This window comes from Manis javanica, chromosome 1, assembly GCF_040802235.1.
Source record: "Manis javanica isolate MJ-LG chromosome 1, MJ_LKY, whole genome shotgun sequence".
Classification (NCBI taxonomy): domain Eukaryota; kingdom Metazoa; phylum Chordata; class Mammalia; order Pholidota; family Manidae; genus Manis; species Manis javanica.
This window is the reverse complement of record NC_133156.1, coordinates 182698791-182723574: the sequence shown is the minus strand read 5'-3', so window position 1 is coordinate 182723574 and position 24784 is coordinate 182698791. Positions and strand designations below refer to the sequence as shown.

Here is a 24784-nt window from a genome sequence, read left to right as displayed (position 1 = left end):
CCAGGTGTGTGCAGTCTGAAGTCCTCTTTCCTGTTGCTCTCTCAGGATTAGGTTCACCAATTAAATTTTCTAATTGTATCCAGTTTTAGTAGGAAGCCTCTGTCTCTCCTCTCATGCAGCCATCTTTAATCTCTCGTTGTCTTTACATTTTATTGATGATGTCCTTTGCTGTGCAGAAGCTTTTTAGTTTGATGTAGTCTCACTTGTTTATTTTTGTTTTTGTTCCCTTACCTGGAAAGAAATATCCAGAAATAATTTCTAATGTTGAAGTTCAAGAGTTTACTGCCTATGTTTTCTTCTAATAGTTTTATGGTTTCAGGTCTTTTACTTAGGTCTATAATCCATTTTGGGTTTATTTTTGTGTATGGTGTAGGACAGTGATGCAGTTCCATTCTTTTGCATGTAGCTATCCAGTTTTCCCAACACCATTTATTGAAGAGACTGCTGTTTTTTCCCCATTGTGTATACTTGCCTCCTTTGTCATATATGAGTTGATCATATAGGTTGGGTTTATTTCTGGGCTCTCTATTCAGTTCCATTGGTCAATGTATCTGTTCTTGTGCCACTATCATACTGTCTGCATTACCATAGCTTTGTAGTATGTTTTGAAATCAGGGAGTGTTATACCTCCAGCCTTGTTCTTTCTTAAGATTGCTTTGGCTGTTCAGGGTCTTTTGTAGTTTCATACAAATTTTAGGATTACTGCTCTAGCTCAGTGAGAAATGCCATTGGTATTTTGATAGAGATGGCATGGAATGTATAGATTGCTTTGGGCAGTATGGCCATTTTAACACTATTAATTCTTCCTATCCATGAGCATGGGATGTGTTTCCATTTATTGGTATCTTCTTTGATTTCTCTCATGAGTGTCTTGTAGTTTTCAGAGTACAGGTCTTTCACTTCCTTGGTTAGGTTTATTCCTAGGTATTTTATTCTTTTTGATGCAATTGTGAATGGAATTGTTTTCCTGATTTCTCTTTCTGCTAGTTGATCGTTAGTGATATGAATGCAACAGTTTTCTGTGTATTAATTTTGTATCTGGCAACTTTGCTGAATTCAGACATTAGATCTAGTAGTAGTTTTGGAGTAGATTCTTTAGGGTTTTTTATGTACAATATCATATCATTTGCAAACAGGGACAGTTTAACCTCTTCCTTGCCAACCTGGATGCCTTTAATTTCTTTGTATTGTCTGATTGCCATGGCTAGGACCTCCAGAGCTATGTTGAATAAAAGAGGGGAGAGTGGGCATCCTTGTCTTGTTCCTGATCTTACAGAAAAAGCTCTCAGCTTCTTGCTGTTAAGTATGATGTTGGCTGTGGGTTTGTCATATATGGCCTTTATTATGTTGAGGTACTTGCCTCTATACCCATTTTTAAAATTTTGTTATCATTAATCTACAGTTACATGAAGAACATTATGTTTACTAGGGTACCCCCTTCACCAAGTCCCCCCACAAACCCCATCACAGTCACTGTCCATCAGCCTAGTAAGATGCTATAGAATCACTACTTGTCTTCCCTGTGTTGCACAGCCCTCCTGTGCACCCCCCACATTATACATGCTAATCGTAATGCCCCCTTTCTTTTTCCCCACCCTTATCCCTCCCTTCCCACCTATCCTCCCTGTCCCTTTCCCTTTGGTAACTGTTAGTTCATTCTTGGGTTCTGTGATCCTGCTGCTGTTTTGTTCCTTCAGTTTTTCTTTGTTCTTATACTCCACATATGAGTGAAATCATTTGGTACTTGTCTTTCGCCACCTGGCTTATTTCACTGAGCCATCCATGTTGTTGCAAATGGTAGGATTTGTTTTCTTCTTATGGCTGAATAATATTCCATTGAGTACATGTACCACATCTTCTTTATCCATTCATCTACTGATGGACACTTAGGTTGCTTGTAGGGGTGCATCTATCTCTTTCAAACTGGAGTGCTACATTCTTAGGGTAAATTCCTAGAAGTGGAATTCCTGGGTCAAATGGTAAGTCTATTTTGAGCATTTTGAGGAACCTCCATACTGCTTTCCACAATGGTTGAACTAATTTACATTCCCACCAGCAGTGTAGGAGGGTTTCCCTTTCTCCACAACCTCGCCAACATTTGTTGTTGTCTGTCTTTTGGATGGTAGCCATCCTTACTGGTGTGAGGTGATATCTCATTGTGGTTTTAATTTGTATGTCTCTGGTAACTAGCAATGTGGGGCATCTTTTCATGTGTCTGTTGGCCATCTGAATTTCTTCTTTGGAGAAATGTCTGTTCAGCTCCTCTGCCCATTTTTTAATTGGATTATTTGCTTTTTGTTTGTTGAGGTGCGTGAGCTCTTTATATATTTTGGATGTCAAGCCTTTATCGGATCTGTCATTTGTGAATATATTCTCCCATACTGCAGGATGCCTTTTTGTTCTATTGATGGTGTCCTTTGCTGTACAGAAGCTTTTCAGCTTGATATAGTCCCACTTGTTCATTTTTGCTTTTGTTTTCCTTGCCCAGGGAGATATGTTCATGAAGAAGTCACTAATGTTTATGTCCAAGAGATTTTTGCCTATGTTTTTTTCTAAGAGTTTTATGGTTTCATGACTTACATTCAGGTCTTTGATCCATTTTGAATTTACTTTTGTGTATGGGGTTAGACAGTGATCCAGTTTCATTCTCTTACATGTAGCTGTCCAGTTTTGCCAGCACCATCTGTTGAAAAGACTGTCATTTCACCATTGTATGTCCATGGCTCCTTTATCATATATTAATTGACCATATATGTTTGGGTTAATGTTTGGAGTCTCTATTCTGTCCCACTGGTCTGGGGCTCTGTTCTTGTGCCAGTACCAAATTGTCTTGATTACTGTGGCTTTGTAGTGGAGCTTGAAGTTGGGGAGTGAGATCCCCCCCAATTTATTTTTCCTTCTCAGGATTGCTTTGGCTATTCGAGGTCTTTGGTATTTCCATATGAATTTTTGAACTGTTTGTTCCAGTTCATTGAAGAATGCTGTTGGTAATTTGATAAGGATTTATCAAATCTGTATATTGCTTTTGGCCAGATGGCCATTTTGATTATATTAATTCTTCCTAGCCAAGACCATGGGATGAGTTTCCATTTGTTAGTGTCCTCTTTAATTTCTCTTAAGAGAAATTATAGTTTTCAGGGTATAGGTCTTTCACTTCTTTGGTTAGGTTTATTTCTAGGTATTTTATTCTTTTTGATGCAGTTGTGAATGGAATTGTTTTCCTGATTTCTCTTTCTATTGGTTCATTGTTAGTGTATAAGAAAGTCACAGATTTCTGTATGTTGATTTTGTATCCTGCAACTTTGTTGTATTCCGATATCAGTTATAGTAGTTTTGGAGTGGAGTCTTTAGGGTTTTTTATGTACAATATCATGTCATCTGCAAATAGTGACAGTTTAACTTCTTCTTTACTAATCTGGATTCCTTGTATTTCTTTGTTTTGTCTAATTACCATGACTAGGACCTCTAGTACTATGTTAAATAACAGTGAGGAGAGTGGGCATCCTTTTCTTGTTCCCAATCTCAGAGGAAAAGCTTTCAGTCTCTCACTGTTCAGTATGATGTTAGCTGTGGGTTTATCATATATGGCCTTTATTATGTTGAGGTACTGGCCCTCTATACCCATTTTGTTGAGAGTTTTTATCATGAATGGATGTTGAATTTTGTTGAATGCTTTTTCAGCATCTATGGAGATGATCATGTGGTTTTTGTCCATCTTTTTGTTGATGTGGTGGATGATGTTGATGGATTTTCGAATGTTGCACCATCCTTGCATCCCTGGGATGAATCCTACTTGATCATGATGGATGGTCTTTTTGATGTATTTTTGAATTTGCTTTGCTAATATTTTGTTGAGTATTTTTGCATCCATGTTCATCAGGGATATTGGTCTGTAATTTTCTTTTTTTGTGGTGTCTTTGCCTGGTTTTGGTATTAGAGTGATGTTGGCCTCATAGAATGAGTTTGGGAGTATTCCCTCCTCCTTTACTTTTTGACAAACTTTAAGGAGGATGGGTATTAGGTCTTCACTAAATGTTTGATAAAATTCAGCAGTGAAACCATCTGATCCAGGGTTTTTTTTTCCATTTATTTATGTCATCTTCAATCTCTTTCATTAATGTTCTCCTTGGCACTTTTTCAAGGTTCCCATCACTGACCATCATGTGGTGACCTCCCCACTCTTTCCTAAGAGCCCATCTATTCACAAGCCCCTTCCCCTCAATCAGAGATGTGGCTTCAGGGGTGTGCTGTGGGTCCTAGACCTCTCATGGGGGCAGGGCATGTCTCTCCTTCCTCAATTTTCTTTTCTTCCAGTCCCTGAGGAATGGAAGGACTGTTGTTTTTCAGTTATCATCACTGCTGGCTGAGTGTTAAGAAAACAGTATAGATGGCCTGTGTAGACTTGAGTCAGAGGAGCTACTGGGGCCTGAGAGCAATGCAGAATAATGATGGAGAAGCAGCCCATGCTTTCAGGAGACACTGATCTGCTGGTGCTGAGATCCCATGGGCAAGACAGCCCTTATGAGGAAGAACCCAGGTGGACAGGAGTTGGGTGCCTGGGCCTCTGGGGAGGGGTACAAAGGGGTCAAAGTTGACCTTGGGGGAAGGGAAGGTGAGTCTTATTCCTCTTATGCAGGGAAAGGGGGCTAGCCTTCCTGGGACAGGGTTTAGGGGGAGCCTCAAGGGACCCTAGGTGGCTATGGGTTCTCGGCAGATCAGCTTTGTGGGGTGTTTGTGTGGTGGTGATGGTGAAGGGCATGGTGGGAGACAAGCCAGGCAATTAGGCTAGTTTTCTACATGCCACTTTTCTCTCTTCTAAGGTTCCTGGGGGAAGCCAAGATCCCACTCCGGAAGGTCCTTGCCACTCCCAGTCTATCTGCCAGCTTCAATGCCCCCCTGCTGGACACCAAGAAGCAGCCCACAGGGGTAAGTGCCCATTGGGCTGGCCAGTTTCTGACTCCAGTGGTGTGTCATAGTCTAGCTCCCAGCATCCAGGCCTTACCCTGGCCAGAGCTTGGGGTGCCCGGGAGGGGCCCTGGGGTGACAGAGATGGGAGGGGATGGGAGGGGACCCTGGCTCCACCTGCAGGGCTCAAGTTAGCCTGGCTTCACACCAGCTTGGCCTGCGCCTGGATCACCTCCTGTCCTGGAGGCAGGCATAGTTGCCTCCTGGGATTGGTTTTTTCACTGGAATCCCTATGTCTTACCAGTCTTCCCGGAAGCCCTCCTCACCCCCCAGCCCTTTTTCTCCAGATCTGGAATATCTGAGTCATCTGGGTCACAGGTCAAAAGGGAAGAGAGACAGACATCCCTGTCCCCTGCCCACTGGGACCTGTCAGACTCTCTTCCTTTCCTCCATTGCCCTCCCTGCCCTTCCCCCAGCCTTCCCAGTGCTCTCCCAGTCCTAGCAGACAATTCCCAGCCCTCATCTCCTGCCTCCCGTTATTTTTAGTGAGCTAAATATACCCTGCAGGGTTCTTTCTTCCTGCTCAGTAGAATTCCTGACCTTCCTTCTGGGTCAGCCTTACCTCCCAGGATGCACTGGGGCACTATCAATTTGGAAATACTTTCTCCCAGTGAGGCCCCACGGATTCTGGGCTGAGTTCTTTTGGGCAAGCAGGGATGCCTTGCCCCGCGTGCGCGCGCGCGCGAGAGAGAGAGAGAGAGAGAGAGAGAGAGAGAGAGAGAGAGAGAGAGAGAGAGAGTGTGTGTGTGTGTGTGTGTGAAACTGAAACTGGGGCTCTTGCCTGGCTCGGGAAATCAGCCAAGATTTCCTTGGCTGAATAGAACCAAAAAATATTGGGCAGAGCATTGAATAGAACCACTAGTGGGTACTGAGCACTAGAGAGAGAGAGTGACTGACTGAAGTCATGCCGTGAATTGATGTACAAATGGAGACATAAATCAGGGGGCGCATCTCCTAACACTCAGGCATGGAGCGGATTTAAATGGACTCCTGGTTCACTGCCCTTCTAATGCTGGAATTTCTCCTGAGGCATCTCAGGCCAGTAATGGGTGGGGTGCTTCCTTGATGAAGGAATGCCACTTCCCAGGAGCATCCGTCTCTTTCCCAGACAGTGCTCACTGGTAGAACATTCTGGCTCAGTGCATAATCGGTGAGCCTGTCTCCATCACCTCCTGAGTCCTCCTGGTTCCCCCTTTGAACTCTCCAGTCTCCTAATGCTCCCTAAGTGTTCTAGTACCAATTTCCAATTTGAGTGTATGGGTTTTTCCACATCACCAAGCAACTCTCCAACACAGGCTGTTTGTTCTATGATTTAAGTCAATTCTGACAACTTCTAGCAAAGACAGAAGACAGTGTCAGATCCCACAGGCTACCACAGGTTAGGGCTCAGTCCACAGCACTATCCATCCCTACTCCCAGCAATACCTCAGATGCTAGTCTCAAGTCCAGGTTGTCACCTGTGCTTCTGACTGACCAGCTATATATCAGAGTTTCTGAGATCCTCTTGGGTTTGATTGATTTGCTAGAGTGTCTCAGAACCTGGAGAAACACTTTACTTACTAGATTACAGGTTTATTATAAAATGGTATAGGACAGCCAGATGGAGGAGACACATAGGGTAAGGTTTAGAGAAGGGTGTGAAATTTCCATGCCTTCTCTGCATGGGCCACTGTCCCCAAATCTCCATGTATTCACCAACCTGGAAGCTCTTTGAACCCTGTCCTTTGGGTTTTTATAGTGGCTTCATTACATAGGCAGGAGTGATTAAACCATTGGACCTTCGTGACTGAACTCCATCTGCAGCCCCTCTCCCCTCCCTGGAGGTGGTGGAGGACGGCACTGGGGGTGGGGAGGGGGGCTGAAAGTTCCAACTCTCTCATCACAAGCCGGCTTCACTAGCAACCACCTCCCATCCTTAGGGTCTCACCAAAAGTCACCTCATTAACATAACAAAAGACACCTTTAGCATTCTCATCTCCTAGGAAATTTCTAGGGTTTTAGGATCTCTGTGCCATAAACAGGGACGAAGACCAAATATATATATTTCTTATTATAGATCACAATATCACACACATACCTATTGTTGAAAAGGATTCTAAGGACTTCTGGAGCTACCCCTCCAGGGGATCTCGAAGAGGGCCAGAGCTCTCTTTAAAGGTGCAGAGCACCGATGGAGGAAGCATGGGCGGCTGGTGGGAGAGGTACTTTGAGTGAGGGGATCTGCTCAGTGCTTCTCCAGCACATCTCAGGATGGAGCTGCCTGCATTGCTGTGTATGCCCCCCAGTGCCTCCAGCCAGGGTTTCCCACCTTCTGGCCGAGCAGCTCACACATCTCTCTTCTTTAGCCCTATATGCATCCATGACCCAATAGTTTCCTTCATGTTCTGCACTTGCTCCCCTCCAAGTTCAAAGGCCCATCCAGCCCTGGAGATGGAGCTTTTCACCCCCGTCCATGGGGCTGAGCCAGGCTGGTGACCATCCCTGGGTCACTCATCTGCTCCCTTGTTGTTCCCACACTCTGTCTATGCCTGGTGCTCACCAGCTGGGAACCAACGGTTTTCTTCCCTGGGCTGGGACCCCTGGTTCTCTGCTGAACTTGCCAACCCTTCACAAACCATGTCTCCAAGAAGAGAGTGTGAGAGCCAGAGGCGATGGATGGGGGAGTGGGCTGGGCCCTGCTTCATTTGGCCCCCAGCTGAGCATGGGCTAGGAGAGTCAGGCTCCCCCCTTATGCCCAGGAGACAGCTCTGGCCTGTGGGGAGGGTCTGGGTCCATCTTGTAGTCCCTAGTGATAGCACTAGGTTGCAGAGAAGCCCTAGGCATCACCCAAGGCCCTCTGAGCTGGGGCTTCCCATGTGGAACCTGGGGCTGGTTGCAAAGCAGCAGGAGGCACAGAAAAGTTAAGACATGCTCAGAAGGGACAGGGAGCTGTGCCAGAAGCTGAAGATTCTCACTGGCCACCTCAGGGCTGGGCCCCACAGGCAGAGCATGCCAGGTGTCTCTGGTTGGGCATAGCTCAGTTTCCAAAGGAATTTGCTGATGGAGGGATGGGCATGAGACAGGGCCTGTGGGATCCTTAGGAAACATTGGGAGGACTGAGAGGAGGTGGGCCACTGGAGACCATGAGGCCCTCCTGCAGGCTGGGCCATGGACTCGTTGCCCTGTGTTGCAGTATTCTCAGCCAAATCCCATCTGACATGGCACACTGGGCTTTGTGCCATGAGAAGATGCCAAATCTATCTTCAGATAGCTTCTAGACTGAAGGGGAAAATGCTACCCCTGTCCTGAGGGAGCCTCCAGGTCCAGGGAGAATTGGGTATGGGGGAAAAGAGCAACATTCTCACAATGTATTTTGAGAGCAGCTTGCTAGTGAGGTTGTGGATGGACCACAAGAACAGTATCACTGTTGCCTCGGCCTTAAAAGCTGAAGTCAGACTAGAAAGGGAAACCCGTGGGCTGACAAGAATAGTGGCCTGGTGAGTGAGTGAGCCGGGTCAGGCTGCATGTTGGGAGTGGGGACTGGAGGTGGGTAGCACAGAGCTCTGGTGAATCTCTGAGTTTCCTTCAAGTTTTCTGAAGATACAGTACCAACCCCTGCTTCAGCTCAGGGCCACATCTTACCCTTCTGGACATTGTCTGAGGGAAAGGTAAATAAGGCCCAGGCACTACGGGCTTTCCGGTCTATGAAGAGTGTATGTTGGGAGAGGTGGGCATGGGCTGGTCTTGCTGAGCTGAGTGTCAGAGAGCTGTGGCCCAGGAGGTAGGCAGCAAGCAAGGGCCTGAGCCTGTAGGGTAGGCAGAGGATCTCACAGGCTGGCCGCGGAACCTGCTGGAGGATCTGATGAGGTTGTCCCCTGCCTTTGCCTCTGGTTTCTGGAGGGCCAAACAGGGCCCTCCAGACTTCTGTGATATTGTCTACTGTGGATCCCAAGATGGCAGGTATGCATGACTGAGGTGACCTCCTCCAGGGCACTGTGCTTTGGTGGACACATGATTGACCGATAATGGTCATGTGATAGGATGACTGACTGCAAGGTGGTGCTGGGGCTGGAGACCTGAGAAGCAGGGCTGTAGGTGGGGTACCTTGACGTGGACGGCCTCAAGGAGGCTCCTGCTGGGGACTCTAGGCCAAGGTCAGTGGTCTGGGAGGGCATGGAGCTCACATATGTTCCACAGGAAGAAAATCTCAGCTTTGGTTATGTATAGAGAGGGGGACAGGCTATGAGGTATGATGTTACAGTGAGCTGGAGGTCTTTACCCTGGATGGGGCAACATGTCCCCTTTCCTTCAGATTCCCGCTAGAGCTAGAAGCCTCCAGTGTTAACCACCTGCAGGCCTGAAGCATGGTCTCTGGAGCCTGTTCTAGATCCTGGGCTCTAGATCCTCTGGAGCTGCCGGGAAGTACCTGTGGCTCCTTGATAGGTATCTGAAAGATGGAACTGGCTCAGTGCTGGAAATCTCATACAGGTGCTTGGAGCCACGGGATGTTGCCAGTTCTTCAGGAGGTTGGTGTGGGGTGCTCAGTGTGGAGGTACCTGAGGCTCAGGAAATCCCAGGAAGGGCTGCTGGATTCTGGCTGCTGCCCTTTCCTGCTTCTCCTGGAGCGCTGCTCCTGAACCCCATGCTGGTACCTAGGTGCTGGTACCTGGGCCATAGTGTGGAGCTGTGGCTCTACCTCTGCACAGAGCACAGAGGTGGTACACTAGAAGCCCCCAGGTGGTGTGGAGAGGGTGGGTAGGAGGGGAAAGCCCCAAGAAATAGGAAGAGGTGTTCTTCAAGGGGATCTGGTCCCAGGGTCAGAAGACCTCAGTCATCAAGTGTTAGAAGAACCCAGGGCTGAAGGACAGCCAAGCAGTGCCCCCTTCAAAGTATTGCTCAAATTCTCCTCACCTCACTGCCAGACCACTTGATTTAACACTGCAAGCTGTACCCCTTCCTGCTCCCCTGATCCCTCTTGCCATGATTTACTTTTTCATTTATTTCTAACATACTCTATATTCTATGTACCTATTTCATATGCATGTTTATTATTTGTCTGTCTCCTCTGCCAAGATGTCAGCTCCCTGGGGGCAAGAGCTTTTGCTTTGTTCTTGGAAGCATCCTAATATCTCGAAGTGCTTGGTCCCTAGCAGGTGCTCGATATATATTTGTGCAGGGAAAGAATAAGCAAATGAATGAATGAATGAATAAATGGGTCAGGCAAGAAATATCTGGTGGGGGCTCCCCATCTTTCAGATGCACACCCATCTCAGGCTAGGTCGAGCAAACACCCCTCACAGGGCCAGCCTCATGGACAGTCGGACCCTGCACTTGCTTTAATTCTCTGCTGTTACCATCTTGAAATCTTAATGTTAATTTTGCTCTTGGCTTGCTAGCCATGTGGCTGGTCCTGACCTCACACTACTTCTGGAGAGTGGAATCAGCAATGAGTGTGTGAGGGGCTTTATTTGTCTTTGTGGAGTGAGATTTCTGTGGTCATAGCAGACACAGATTTCTCAGCTTTTTAAACCTTTCATTTTAAAACAGTTTAAGATTTAAAGAAAGGTTGCAAGAATAGTACAAAAAGTACTTTGTCCTAAACCATTTGCAACCAAGTCACCAAACTCCTGGCCCATCACCCTGAATTTACTGTGCATTTTCTCCGACTAAGGACTTGCTCCTACAGAACCACCATACAACCTGCAAGAATTGAGGAAATTGATGTTAATAAGCACTGTCATTTAACCCACAGACCCCTATCCAAGTTTCATCAGTTTTTTCAACAGTGTCATTTATAGCAAAAGCACCCAGTCATGGATCATGCATTGTGGTAGTTGTTTTGTCTCTTTAGTCGCCTCTCGTCTGGGAGAATTACTCAGTCTTTCTTTGACTTTTGTACACTTGTGACCTGGACATTTTGGAGACTACAGGCCAGTTACTTTGTGGAATGTCCCTCAGTTGGGGTTTGTCCAACATTCCCCTGTGGTAAGATTCAGGTTGTGTGTCTTTGGCAGCAACAGAGCAGAGACGCTGTGCTGACCACATTGGATTGTAGGTGACCGAGTTCTTTGGTTCCTCACCATGCCATTAAACTGGATCATATGGTTAATGTATGTGTGCTGGGTCTCTCCACTGATCCATTCCCATTTCGAATAAGGATTTTAGGGGGGGTGCTTTGTGATGATAAATACCCTGTTCTTCATCCAGCTTTTTCCCGGAATTTTTCACAGCCATTGTCGCTTCCTGGCTGGTTTATTAGTATTTTGATGGCTGCTAAAATGACAAAATTCTAAATCAGTTTTTTTTTTACTTTCCTGCATTAAGCAGTTGGTGTTTCACTGTAAGGAGAAGCTTTCTCTCTCCCTGTTTATTTATTTAGGGATTCATGTTTTCCTATTTTATTCAGTGGTTTAAATCTGTTACATCATTATTTATTTTCATGTTTACATTGTCCCAGATTTGGCCAGTGGGAGTCTCTGAAAGTAGGCTCCTTCTGACATGTTTCTATCACTTTTTGAGTATTTCCTTGTTTTGTGGCACAAAGGAAGATGTCCAGGGTCATCTACCTTCCTGGCTGAGACCTAGAATTATTTCTCCAAAGAGCCCAACTTGCCTTTTGATGATGATGAGGAGGGCTGTTAAAAATGCAGATGCCTAGGCCCACCCCAGACCTATTGATTGGAATCTGCAGGAGTCCAGCGTGGCTGTGAGCGGGCATGAGTATCTGGGGCAGCCGGAGAGGCTGCTTGTTTCCCTTTGGGCGGCAGGAGCTTGGTGTGCGGGGGCACCGTGCTGCTTCAATGGCGACACCTTGTGGTAGTTCAGGAACCTGCAGGGCAGTTAGGGCCGTGCCTTGAATCCTGGACTTAAAGGGTCTCATTGCCTTCCTGGTCCTCCTCCCTGGTCTCCTGTGATGCTGAGCTGGCTCAAGCCTCCTTCTTCTTGTTTTGAGCCCCACCCTCCCACCAGCCCTGACCTTAGTGTAGCTGCCCCTGCCCAGGCTCCAATTTGGAGGATTCAAGCCTCAGATCTGACATCCAGGGTCTTCAACCCCTTCTGTCTCAGGACCAGGATTCATTCCAGGAGTTTCTGGACATCCCTAATATGTACTACTCAACAGACATGTCTAGTGAGTTATGCAGAGTGGCTCAGAAGTTATAATGTATCATTAACAATTAAGTTTATGAGGGGTTTGTCAAAATCTGGGGAAATGCTTACTATCTAACATTAAGATAAAAGCATTTTATATAAAGCAGAGCTGTACAATATTTATTTTAAAATATTGGAAAGAATTGTACCAAACTGTGAACAGTGGTGGAATTATGGCAATTTGTTTACTTTTGAATTTTTTTTTCTTTAAGGTACTTTGCAAAGTTTCTTAAATAGAGCACTTATTGTTTTGATCAATAACAAAGGCTGCCCCAGGAGCACTGACTGATTTGTGGTGCCAGGGGAGGCTCAGCCAGGCCCCCACTGGCCTAGGAGCTGCACGGCTGGCCAGGTCTTGTGGTGGGGGCCTGGGGGATGAGGGCACAAGGCAGCCTTCCCTGGTCCACATGAATGGTGGGACCAGCCACTCTCCTCTCAGCTGGTCAAAGCTGGAGCAGCTGAGGTTGAGGCTGGGGACAGGTGCTTCTGGAAGGGAAGAGGGCTCAGAAAGGTGAGCAGGACCCCAAGACTTTCTCAGAGCTAGCTGGGGCCTGAGCAAAGCAAGGATGAGCTGCTGTCTGTGGAGAAATAGGGTGGATCCTTGGCTGAGCAGAATGGCCAAAGGGGCTTTTACCTGAAGATGGGCCTGCGAGTTTAAAAATCCTGCAGGAAAACTGAAGGAACAAAACAGCAGCAGACTCACAGACTCCAAGAAGGGACTACGGGTTACAAAAGGGGAAGGGTGGGGGAGGGCGTGTGGGGAGGGAAGGAGAAGGGGATTGAGGGGTATGATTGGCACACATGGTGTGTGGGGGATCATGGGGAAGATAGTGTAGCATAGAGAAGACAAGTAGTGACTGTGGCATCTTACTACACCGATGGACAGTGACTGCAATGGGGTGGGAGTGGGGAGGGACTCGATAATATGGGTGAATGTAATAACCACATTATTTTCCATGTAAAACCTTCATAAGAATGTATATCAGGACTCTCTTGTCCCCTCCTGGTGAGGACTCTCTTGTCCCCTCCTGGCATGAGCTGGGAGCTCTGTCCTTTCACTTTATCTCTAAATAAAAGCCTGTACCTTGCTCTCCTAAAAAAAGAAAAGAATGTATATCAATAATACCTTAATAAAAAAATTGTAAAAAAAAAACCCTGCATGAGAGGATGGATTGCTGATTCATTTATGAAAGTTTATGAAGTGCTCTGTTAGCTAATTTCATCCTCATCTGACTCATGAGAAGGTACTACTGCTGTTACCACCCCCATTTTACAGATGTGGAAACTGAGGCACAGTGAGGTTACAGATCTTGCCCGCAGTTACACAGCTCCTGAGTGGTGGAACCTGACTCCGGAGTCTGTGCTCTTGACCACCTGGCTGTGCTGATGGGGCTCTGGGGTGGCAGTGCCCGTCTGCTGCAGAGCTGAGCCCTGTCAGAGCCATCCTCCTTGGTGGAGGGGTGACAGGAGCAGGCAGGAGGCTGAATGGCGGTGATCTGGGGCCAGGGCCCTGACCCGCTGCCCCCCTGCCCCCCTGCCCCCATCTCTTCCAGGCCTCTCTGGTCCTTCAGGTGTCCTACACGCCACTCCCGGGAGCCGTGCCCACGTTTCCACCCTCTGGGCCTCTGGACCCCTCCCCGACTCTGCCTGACCTGGATATGGTGGCTGGTGAGGAGCCCCTGGGCAGGGTCCCTGGGGAAGAGGCAGTGGCACCTGAGCCTGGGGGTGGGGTCACAGTGAGGCCTCAGCCAGCCTCTGCTGCCTTCCCCAAACTCGGGCTTCCCAGTGGGTGGGAGTTGTGAGAGCTGCCTCTGCCATGTGGTAAAAAGGGACAGGAGACCTGCTCCCCTGGGTGCTGCAAGGATGATGTGAGGATGCTGCCCCATGCACCCTGGCTGTCCAGGGCGGGAGCTGTGCCTGGGCGGGGTGCTCTGCCTGGGCGGCTCTGAGATGGCTGGGAGCTTCTGAGGGCATGCCTGTTCTGGGGTGGGGTCTGTCCCAGATCATGCCTGAGGTCCCACTCTCTCTGGAGGCCAGTGCTTTCCTGCCCTAGCACTCAGCAGACCTTTGCTGGTGGCATGTGACAAAAGCTGGATTTTCCTTGAAAGAGCCCTGAGCTGAAGTCAGGGGGCATGAGTTCCTGTCTTGCCTTTGGCATCAAGTAGCTGTGTATTAGATCAGCCACTCTCCTCCTCTGGGCCTAGCTTATCATTTGTGAAGTGAGCAGACTGAATGAGCTAAGTCCCAAGGTTGCTTCAGCTCTCTTCCCTTGCCTCTGTCAGCCTTGTCAAGGCAGGGCCCACTCCATGGTGGCTGGCTTGGATTTAGCTGGGTGACAGGGGAGGTGGTCCACCTGCTAGGGTGAGCAGGAAGCTACACAGATGGGCTGGGTGGGGACTTGCCCATGAGAGTCTGTAGTTTCTCTCATGGTGAAGGGAGCGAGAGGCAAACTCAGACTTAAATCCCAGCAGCTGCCACCTGGGCTGTGCCCTAAGTCTGTGCAGCCCAGCCCTGCATGGGGCCTGTGGAGGGGGAGGTAAAGCAGGGCCTGTCTTGTTGGGGCTTGGCACTGTCTGAGCTTAGAGATGGGAGGTCAGCTGGGACTGGAGCACAGGCTGGGGTTGGGGAAGAAGGGGTCAGCCTGATGACAGAGGGTGGGGAGACAAAAGGGCTTTGACTATTCTGGAAACCTGGAGGAGGATGTGATAGAGTGAGGTTTAGGCCATACAGGGAAGGCTCCTAGAGGTGTCTGTTTGTTCCCAGTCCTGTCAGAAAGGTGGTGAGAATGGACAGTCCCCGACGGACAGGGTAACCATTTCTGCGCTTTGTGCCAGGCCGGGGCAGGCACGGGGAGCAGGGTTGGGGTGGGGTACGTCAGGCTGGCTTCCCTCACCCAGCACCTCTCCCCTCCTGGGGCTGTGCCCTGCCCACATGCCAGGTGGGGGACAGAGCCGGGCCGAGACATGGTCCCTGCTCAGTGACAGCACCGTGGACACGAGATACTCTGGAAAGAAGTGGCTGGCCCCCACGGGTGAGACACAGCCAGCTGTTCCTATCTCAGTCCTACCCCCTGTAACTGTCTCACTTGCCACGACCATCAGCTCAGCGGGGAGTGGGACAAGGTGTCTGGAGGGACTCTTGCTGCAGACATGGTGGGGAGGGCTAGGGCCATCCTGTGTCCTCCCTGGTGACTAATTGGACTGACTGCCCTCAAGTTTCAGCCTTCAGAAGCTCCTTTTCCTTCTTCTTCATCTGTCCTGGCTCATCAACAGGGAAGGGGAGGGGCAGGGGCACGGGTGGTGGGTCTCAGCACCCATGCTCTTTGGGTCCTCCGTCAGCTGGGTGGGGTCCCAGGGCAGGGCCAGAGGGACCTGGTCCTCATTAGCACCCTCTCCTTCCAGACACAGGAGGAGAGGAGGACACTGAGGACCAGGGGCTCACAGGAGATGAGGCAGAGCCATTCCTGGATCAGGGTGGGGCCCCAGGTCCGGAGGGTCCCAGCACCCCAAAGAAGCCACCCTCCCATCCTCCCCACTACCACCCTGGGGGCAAAAGAAAGAGAAGCGCACCCATGTCCAGAAAGCTGCTGTCGGACAAACCGCAGGATTTCCAGGTGATGGGCCACTCCCTGACCATGGTCTTCTCCTTTCCGGATCAGCAGCTGCAGATGCCCGGTGCCTGCCTGTCTGCCCAGCCTCGGGAGGGGCCTAAGGGCTCTCGGAGGTGGGAGTCTCTGGTTTCCCTGGGTCCTGGGCAGATGCTCAATGGACGGTTCACACCTTGGGGCCTTGGAACAAGCCTCTGCCTAGTGCCTGATTTTGCTCTTAAAGAAAGATAAAGGTCCCTGCAGAGATTGTGCATATTTTTACATTTGTCACCTGTTTTCCGACCAGAGTTCATCTGGCCGGGCAGCTCCTGCTGTTCCCACTGTGGACCAGTGTGAGCAGCACCTGGAGGTTTGTTAGGAATGCAGAGCCCCAGACCTGCTGAATCAGAATATGCATTTTAACCGAAATCGCCAAATCTAAACTCTTTAGCTGTCTTTTTTCTCTATATACCCATTCCCTTCCTTATAGCTGTGGATTTTTTTGAAAACCATGTGGAATTTGAATTTGTCCAACCCTCACTCTTTGACATTTTTATCCAAAAATTCATCCCATTTTCTTTGCCTTTAAATTTTGTTTCTTTGGGTATTCATTTTCTTTTCTACAAAATTTTCCATTTTGATGTAGTTGAACTTAGTGATATTTAACTCTTTAGAACTACTTTTAAAGTTAAAAAAACAGGAAACTTCAGTCTTTATTAAGTGCAACAAAATGTAAAAATATATTTTAGTTCTAAATCATGGTAATTAAAGCAAAAGTCCTAGCTATGATCACTGTGTTTGCTTGAGAGACAAAATTCTAACAATTATTATTATTATTCTCAAGATGTGTTCTTATTGCCTTTTTTCTCCTTAGAAAATTAATATATATGTTTATTATAGAAAATTTGGAAAATATGGCAAAATTAAGAGAATAAGAATCATGCATCCACCTTCCCATTGTTATTAATAGTATGTTCTTCTATAGTATGGCATTTAAAAAAGTTGGTTAGTAAATAATAAATAACTGCTGATTAGAAAATAATAATATATAACTGAGATATAGAAATATGTAGAAAAGTATATAATATATAATATACTGTTAATATTATAACAATAATAAATAACTGCTGATTAAAAGTATAACTAGTAAACATCCTATTTTTGCATGAAACTTGTTTTACTCTTTCAAAATTTCATATTTTTAAATATTTTGCCTAAATTGGAAGCACAGATATTCTGCAACCTTCATTTACTTAAAGTTTAGTGGAGCAAACTTGTATTTCTCAGAATATGACAAATTGTTGCATCCCTATATAGATTTGACCTCTGAGGGAATTGTCAGTGAGGAAAGTTCAAGTTATGTAAAAAAATCAGCATCAGGAGGTCAAGCTTGTGCCAATGGCTGCATGAAATGAAGCAGGGCCGGATCCTTGGCCCATCCCTGCGATTTAGTGCTGGTAGCTTACTTGGGGCAGCTTGGCAGCTCTTTTGTGCAACTATGGGATTTTACAGATGCAAGGGACTGTGTTGGGAAAATATGATTGTTATAATTGCTCTTCCTAATTCCTTTTTAATATCCTTCCCAAGAAGCCAGGAGTGAGGATGGTTCCTGAGATTTCTGACTCTCTTGAAGCTGGGAGTGGGCTGCCTGATGACTTCCCCCTTCCTCCTGCTTATGCTCCCTCCTGGCTTTCAGATCAGGGTCCAGGTGATCGAGGGGCGCCAGCTGCCAGGGGTGAACATCAAGCCTGTGGTCAAGGTCACAGCTGCTGGGCAGACCAAGCGGACGCGGATCCACAAGGGAAACAGTCCATTTTTCAATGAGGTGGGAGGCACTGAGTGTCAGGGCTAGGACCTTGGGGATCTTCCAAGCAGACACTGTGCTGGGACTGTACAGCAGACACTTGGCAGTTCATTCAGTGTTTACGTAAAGGCTAACTTGGGTTGAGAGATGTGCCCGGGCCTGAGTAGGTTATCTGAGGAATTGGAGAGAGGGTTCTAGTCCTTATTCCTGCCTTGGGCTCCCACTGTGCCACATCCCTGTCATCCTGCAGGACCAGCCACCCGCTCCGTCTGTGAGGTGACAACCTCTGTGAAGTCGGGTGGAATACCTGAGAACCAGTTGAATTCCCAGTTCAGTGCACACTCTGGGTAGACCACACCTGAAGGCTGTGGGTGGTGGCCAGCCCTCTGTCCGGCCTGGGGGGTCAGCAGGTCCTCATTTGTCTTGCTTTCACCCTGAACCCACAGACTCTTTTCTTCAATGTGTTTGACTCTCCCTCGGAGCTGTTTGACGAGCCCATCTTCATCACGGTACGTCTGAGCCATCAAAGCACTCTCTGTGGGCTCTGTGTGATGCATGCCAGCATGTGCATGGGTGTGTGTGAGAGGCCTGGCCATGTGGGGCAGCTCACTGCCCAGCTCTGCCTGTCACAGAAATGCCTTCAGCAGCTCAGATGGGGGCAGCAGCCGAGCAGGGAGACCCTCAGGCACCTCAGGTCATGGTTCTGAAACCATTCTTGGAGCAGACACTTTGATTTTCATCTTATTTTGTTTGTCTGCGTGCCTACTTCTGGCCAAGAGTTTCTTCCTCTGGGCCTCAGCTCTCTTTTCTCTCTCTCTCTGTCCACTGAAAGGCAGTATAGTGGTCAAACGTATGGGCTTTGGGCCAAACTGCGTGCATTCTAGTCCTGCCTATGCTATTTGGGGGTTGTGTGATTCTGTACAAGTCCTGTAATCTCTCTGTGCCTCTGTGTTTCTTCATCCACAGAATGGGAATTGTAAAAGTACCTACTCATAGCGTTCCTGTGAGGGTTGAACTTTGCTTAGAATAATCTCTGGAATAGAGCAAGTGTATCTAAGTGTTGGCTGTTATTATTTGGGAGGGAAGAACTGTAATGCTTACTTGTAAATGAGAGTGTTAATTTCTCTTTCCCTCCAGGTGGTTGATTCCCGTTCCCTCAGGACAGATGCTCTCCTTGGGGAGTTCCGGGTAATTGCTTATTTCCTTTGAAAGCCTTTAGTTCTTGCTTATTCGAGTTAGCGAAGGCTACTCAAATACTGTGCAGAGGGTGAGCTCCAGAGATCCTGTTTGTCTTGATCTGTTGGGGAAATACAGTTAAAAAAACAAAACAGATCTCCTAACCCGGAAATCTTCTCCACAAAGGTGGTGGAAAAAGAAAAGATGTTTATTATCAAATAACCATCCAAACCAGAATGTGATGCCTATCACAAGCAATCCACCACAAGATTGTAAAGACAGAAAGAAATCTCATTCAACTAAGCAGATACAACCCATTGCATACATGTTTTTAAGACAACTAGTCCCCAAGTCAGAGGACTGGACAACACCCTTGGTCTTACATAGTTCATCCTAACTGGGTTGACCATCTGTGTTAGCCAATCAGTTTTGTCCAGAGGGAAAAATGGGAAACAAACTAGCATTTTTATGATGGGAAGTTGTTTTACAACTTGGAGCTAGGCACACACACTGCAGGTAGGCCCTCCCTTCCCCAGAGCGAACAGAGAAAGTACTTGTATTTACAAATTTTCTAAGGTAAACATTCTGACCAAAAGGGAGGGGAGGGAAATCTCTTCCCTTATTTCCAGGAGGAGAACTTTAGCTTCTTGTTTTTTAATTCACATTTGTCCTGACATCCGGGGAGGCAGGTGGGACTTGGGTTTAGGTAGCCCATCTTGGACTGCATGACCAGCACTCTGCCCCTGAGCTCACCCTGACTCTGGGCTGGTAGTGGGGTCCAGATGTAGAGTTCAGGAGGGTGAGGGGCAGTGGCGAGAGGGGCGCCTTCCCCCCTCATTTGTCCCAGACAGTGCATAAGTGAACAGTGCAACATGGAGACCCAAGAGCTGACTGTATGATTCAGCTCATAGGAAGGCTTTAACAGGTTACAGAAAGCAAAGTCAGCCAGCAAGGGAGGCCCTCATGAATGGCGTTTCAATGTCATTACTGATTTTCTCATTTTCAAATCTTCAGGCATTTATCAAATGGAAAAAAAGGGTACAGGCTTATTTTAACCTCCCCTATTATCCAAATAAAACATGCTTCTCTCTGGGAAAGAGTCACAAGACTGGAGACTAAGTCTATTTTCCTGGAGAAGCAGTTTTGAAAGGAATGGATTGAACCTGAGTCATTCTCAAGCAAATGGGGTCTTTATGGTTTGAGTCTCCAATCTCTTAAGGTAGAAAATTCTTTTCTCTTTTTTTTAATTATAAAAGTAATCCATAATTAAAAAAAGATCTTTAAGAGCAGTTTTAGGTTCATAGCAAAATTGAGTAGATAGTAGAGTTCCCTTATATCCCCAGGCCCCAACACACACAGCCTCCCCCACAGTCAACATCCCACTCATCTAGGAACTTTACAGGAAATTATAAAATACAGGAAAGAATAAAAATAAAATAAAAACCACCCAAATGTACCACCCAGACATAGCACAGTTACGCTTTTGTGTGTTGCCTTTGCTCTGTCTTTTTTGTGCATGGATACACTTCCCCAAACTTTGATTAAGATGTGTAGTATTTTCTTTCCATGTAATATTAAATGATGAATGTCTTCCCACATCTTCAGCTGTTCTTCAAAATTTTTTGATTTTTGATGGCATGGTATAATGCACCATATTTCATTTAACTGTCTGAGGGTAAGAGCTGATATTTCTTTCCTTTGTTTGATTGCAGATGGACGTGGGTACCATCTACAGAGAGCCCCGTGAGTCATTTTCTCATCACCTTGGCAATATCCTTGGTTTTGGTTCAGGAGGCGCTTGGGGACATCCATTTGGGAGACTCATGTTTCCTCCTTGAGGGTTTTCATATTTAGAGGTGGAGTTCAATTTTGGAGATGAGAGCTACAGGAATGAAGAGAAGGCAGGCTCTCCTCTTCCAGGGAAAACAGGCCCTCAGGAAGGTCAGCCCCTCACCTGGGGCTCGGTCTGTCCAGTCAGGGGAGCTACGGAGGCCCCTTGCAAGGGTTGCTGGAGATTGGGCCACCTCACACAGGAGCAGGTCGTTTGGATGACAAGTCTAGGTTTTCTCCACACCTGTTTCTGCCCTGCTCTGGTCCCTCCTGAGAGGGAGGTGAATGATCTCTGGTCTGGCTTTGGCAGCCTCTCAAAGGGGTTTCTATTAACATTGCTGACTCGGGCCCACATGAACTTAAATGCTAGAATTTGAGCCCTGCTCCCATGTCCCAGTGGGTGAGTCCTTCACGTCCCTTAAGTGTAGTCCGCCCTGGACCCCTGGATGTGGTGGCAGACTTGGGCCCTTCTGGTTCTGTCATCACCAGTGCCTGTTGTCTCTCTTAGGACATGCCTATCTCAGGAAGTGGCTGCTACTCTCGGATCCTGATGATTTCTCTGCTGGGGCCAGAGGCTACCTGAAAGCCAGCCTTTGTGTGCTGGGGCCTGGAGATGAGTCACCAGTGAGTACCTTTCTCTGGGTCCTCCTCGTGGCACTTCCACCTGGTTGTAGAGGAACCAAACAAAGAAACAAGAACAACTTTAGTTTTTCTGGTGTAAAAGAATACCTGGTAATTATGAGATATGTGGAACAGGTGGGAAAGTAGAAATAAAAGATGAATCTCTCATAATTCTACCACTCAGAGAGAGCTGTTAATATCTTGTTTCATAGCCTCCCAGAAGGATATACCTGCGTATTTTTTCCTTTTTTATTATTTCTTAAATTGTGGTATAATTGACATATAGCATTATATTAGTTTCAGGTATACCACATGATTCAATATTTGTATACATTGCAAAATGACCACCACAATAAGTATTGTGGACATTTGTCACCATGCTTAGTTACAAAAAGCTTTTTTTCTTGTGATGAGGACATTTAAGATCTACTCTCTTAGCAACTTTCAAATATGCAATACAGTATTAACTATAGTCACTGTGTTGTACATTACATCCCAGGACTTAATTATATTATAGCTGGAAGTTTGTACCTTCTGACCTCCTTAACCCATTGCACCTCCTCCCCCACTGCCTCTGGTAACCATGGTAACCACCAATACCAATCTGTTGCATGTTTTTCTTTTTTTGTATAAGTGAGTTCATTCTCTCTATTGTACTGTAGCCTGGATTTTATTGCCTAAGAATTTAACATTATCATCTCTACAGGTAAGTACAGTGATAAGCTGGAGGAGGTAAGAGTGAGAAAGGTTTTTAGAATGGGGAGGTATCAGCATCTTTGCATATTTGGGAAGAAGAGAAAAGGTTTGGAATAGTTGTGGAAGAGGAATGAGGGGTTCATTAGATATAAATAGGAGGACTTGTGACTGGCAGCTTTGTGGTGGAGCCTCATAATTAATGCTCAGTGGCCTCACAGAAGTGGGGTAGGTGGATGGTGGTGTGGGTCATGGCGAGGCAGGAGTGGCGGGTGCACAAGGACAGAGTAGCCAGGCCATCGACCTGGCTGAGGGCGCTTGACAGGGAGGCTGCAGGAATGCGGGGCCTAGAGCTAATGAGGGGACAAAGGCCAGCACAGAGCCAGGGAACCAGTGACTGAGCGCCTGCTGTGTGCCAGGTCTGTGTCAGGTGCCTCCCTCTGTGTGTGGGGGGGTTGGAGGAGGCAGATGGGTTGTAAGCTGTCTTCAGAGAAGGGTTTCAATGTCAAGTTTTGCTGAAGGAATGGTTCTGAATGGCTGGAGCTCCGAGATAAGGCCATGCCTCTAGCAGCTGGATGGGAGGGGTGTTGTTTAAGATTAAGGTGCTGTTGGTGGAGGAAGTGATCTGTGTTGGTGGATGTTGATTGTCTTACAAGAGAATGGAAATCAAACAGCCACACTGTGAGGCAGGTACTGAAATCATCAGGGGAAAGGTGAGCATGTGTCATCAGCTTGGTGGATGTTAGTGATGAGAACCAGAGTGAGAGCTGTCCATGTGTGTGGTGTGGACTCCCAGAAAGGAGGGGTGGCAGTGGGGGCCGCTGCAAGGTGTGGCCCTCTTCCAGCCTGGAATGGCCAGGAGAAGCGGGAGAGGAGGTGGGGAAAGCAGATCTCCAAGGGAAAGGGAGGCGGGGAGGTGGAGTTATCCAGGGAGCGCTGTGCGTCATCGTGCAGGCCGAGGGTAAGCTCCCTGACAATGCTAAGGATGAGTTGGCTGATGATGAGAGGTCAGGAAGCCACAGTGGAAAGGGTTAGAACAGGGAACACCGAGGGTGCTGTGTCCTGGGCCAATGGCATTTAGGTGGACAAGCCCACCCCAAGGGCATCTGTCCCTGCTCTCTCATCCCATGCAGTCCAGCCCTGCCCCACTGTAGCCCATCTCTCCAGACACTGCACCTTCTAGCTCCTTCTCTGTGACATCTCTGAATTTATTATCCCATTCTAAAATGCTGCTTCCTCCTCTTCTTCTCAGTTAGAACCTTGTTTTTCCCTGATGACGTCACTTCTCTTGGAACCACCTCAAAGGGAAGCCCCTGTTTTCTGCTCCTACTCCCTGTGGGGCTCTGGGAGGGGACGAGCAGCTGTCCTTTGGCTTCTCACTGCACTTTCCTGGACACAGCAGCCCTTCCCAGCTGCAGCGCTGCCTCCTCCTTTGAATGTGTCTTCACAGGCCACTTTGCCCTCTTCCACCTAGTCCCCCAGGCCATAGGCCTGAATTTCTTCCTTCATCCCTGGGGTCCACATCCATTAGTCCACATGCAAGCAATTGGCCAGTCTCGCTGGCAATGACAATCCCAGTGCAGGCTTCCTCCTTCCCATTCCAAGACCAGAGTCTGAGGTCAGGCTCCCATCTGTTTCACCTGGGCCTCTGTGTGAACTAAGATTCTCTGTTCAGCTGCAGTAACCCATGTGACAGGCACTCGGGGAGATAGGAGTTCATTGCTCTCATAAATGCTGGGGTAGGCAGTCCGGAATTGGCACAATGCTTTCACAATGATTGGAGACCTGGGTTCCTGGTCTTTGCTCGCAGCTTCATCTCGCAGCTTCATCTCGCAGCTTCTATTTCATGAGTTGAGATGTTGGCTCCAGTTACCATCATCACGTCTGTATTCCAGCCAGTGGAATGGAAGAAAATAACCTTGCTTAAGGGTTTGCTTTCCCTGCCAAATGGTGAGCTCCGTGGGGCAGGGCTTCCGTCTGCTCACTGCTGCATCCTTGCCCTTGAGCATGACGCTGACAGTAGTACTCAGTGAAAGCTTGTTGAGTTGATGACCCACCTAGACCTCAATCACTTCAGCACTTTCTTACTGGGAGGAGTGGGAAGGAAACTAAGATGCCCACTATGTGCCACCATGTGCATTTACATGTTATTGAAGTTGATTCTCCCAAAAGTCCATGAGGTTAGTATTGTCTTCACTCTCCAGATGAGGAAGCAGTCTCTGGGTAAGGAACCTGCCCAGGGTCACACAATAGTAAGTGGCAGGGCCAGATCTGCCTGTCTTCAAAATGTACCATCTAAGTGGTGTTGAATGAGGAAGGGGAGAGATCACTTTCAGAAATCATATTTGTTTGCATTGTAGCTGGAGAGAAAGGATCCCTCTGAAGACAAGGAGGACATCGAAGGCAACCTGCTCAGGCCGACTGGCGTGGCTCTTCGAGGAGCACACTTCTGCCTGAAGGTCTTCAGAGCCGAGGACTTACCACAGAGTGAGTCTAGAGTCCTCCTTAGGTCAGAGACCTCTATCATGAGCGGGGATCCTGGGCTGGACCATGTCAGCTCCCTGGGGGAATGGGGATGGAGGGCGGGCTCTCTGCTCCCTCCCTGCCTCTCTTGGGCCTGATTTCTCATTCCAAGGGTCTCCTAGATCAATGCCCAGCCCAACTCTGCCACTCTGTCCACTGAGGTAGGCTAAAACCCTTCTTAGGTTTTCCAAAGGAAAACAGTTCTTAACAGAAAAGCAAATAGAATTAGTGAAAAAAGTAATATAAATGCTGGTGGAGTTACAAAGATGCAAGAAATCTGGGGAGTAATCATTGCCCCTGGACTCCATTTCAGTGGTCCTAGGCCTGGTCTGGCTCTTTAGTGACTCCATAATCCCATTTTTTTGGCTCTCACTGGGGAGTCAGCATCATGTGGACCCCCTCCATTCTCCCCTCAGCACTGGATCTCATTGATTCTCCTTCCTGCAGTGAGGAAGCCC

The 24784-nt window shown here is 47.6% G+C and overlaps 1 protein-coding gene across 22 annotated transcripts in view; it reads left to right on the top strand.

Annotated features, from left to right (window-relative positions):
- The window catches only part of DYSF (dysferlin), a 220531-nt gene that overhangs the window by 45595 nt on the left and 150152 nt on the right, over positions 1-24784 (top strand). For 12 of the 22 annotated variants that reach the window (XM_073211609.1, XM_017668654.3, XM_073211639.1 and 9 more), the window contains exons 4-13: positions 4821-4926; positions 13647-13761; positions 15032-15124; positions 15495-15706; positions 17376-17504; positions 17930-17992; positions 18621-18671; positions 20372-20402; positions 20998-21113; positions 24164-24290. In XM_073211609.1, coding sequence (XP_073067710.1) covers positions 4821-4926; positions 13647-13761; positions 15032-15124; positions 15495-15706; positions 17376-17504; positions 17930-17992; positions 18621-18671; positions 20372-20402; positions 20998-21113; positions 24164-24290 — 1043 coding nt within the window. The remainder of the gene's footprint in view (positions 1-4820; positions 4927-13646; positions 13762-15031; positions 15125-15494; positions 15707-17375; positions 17505-17929; positions 17993-18620; positions 18672-20371; positions 20403-20997; positions 21114-24163; positions 24291-24784) is intronic. The other 10 variants (XM_073211629.1, XM_017668664.3, XM_017668659.3 and 7 more) reach the window with 1 other exon arrangement.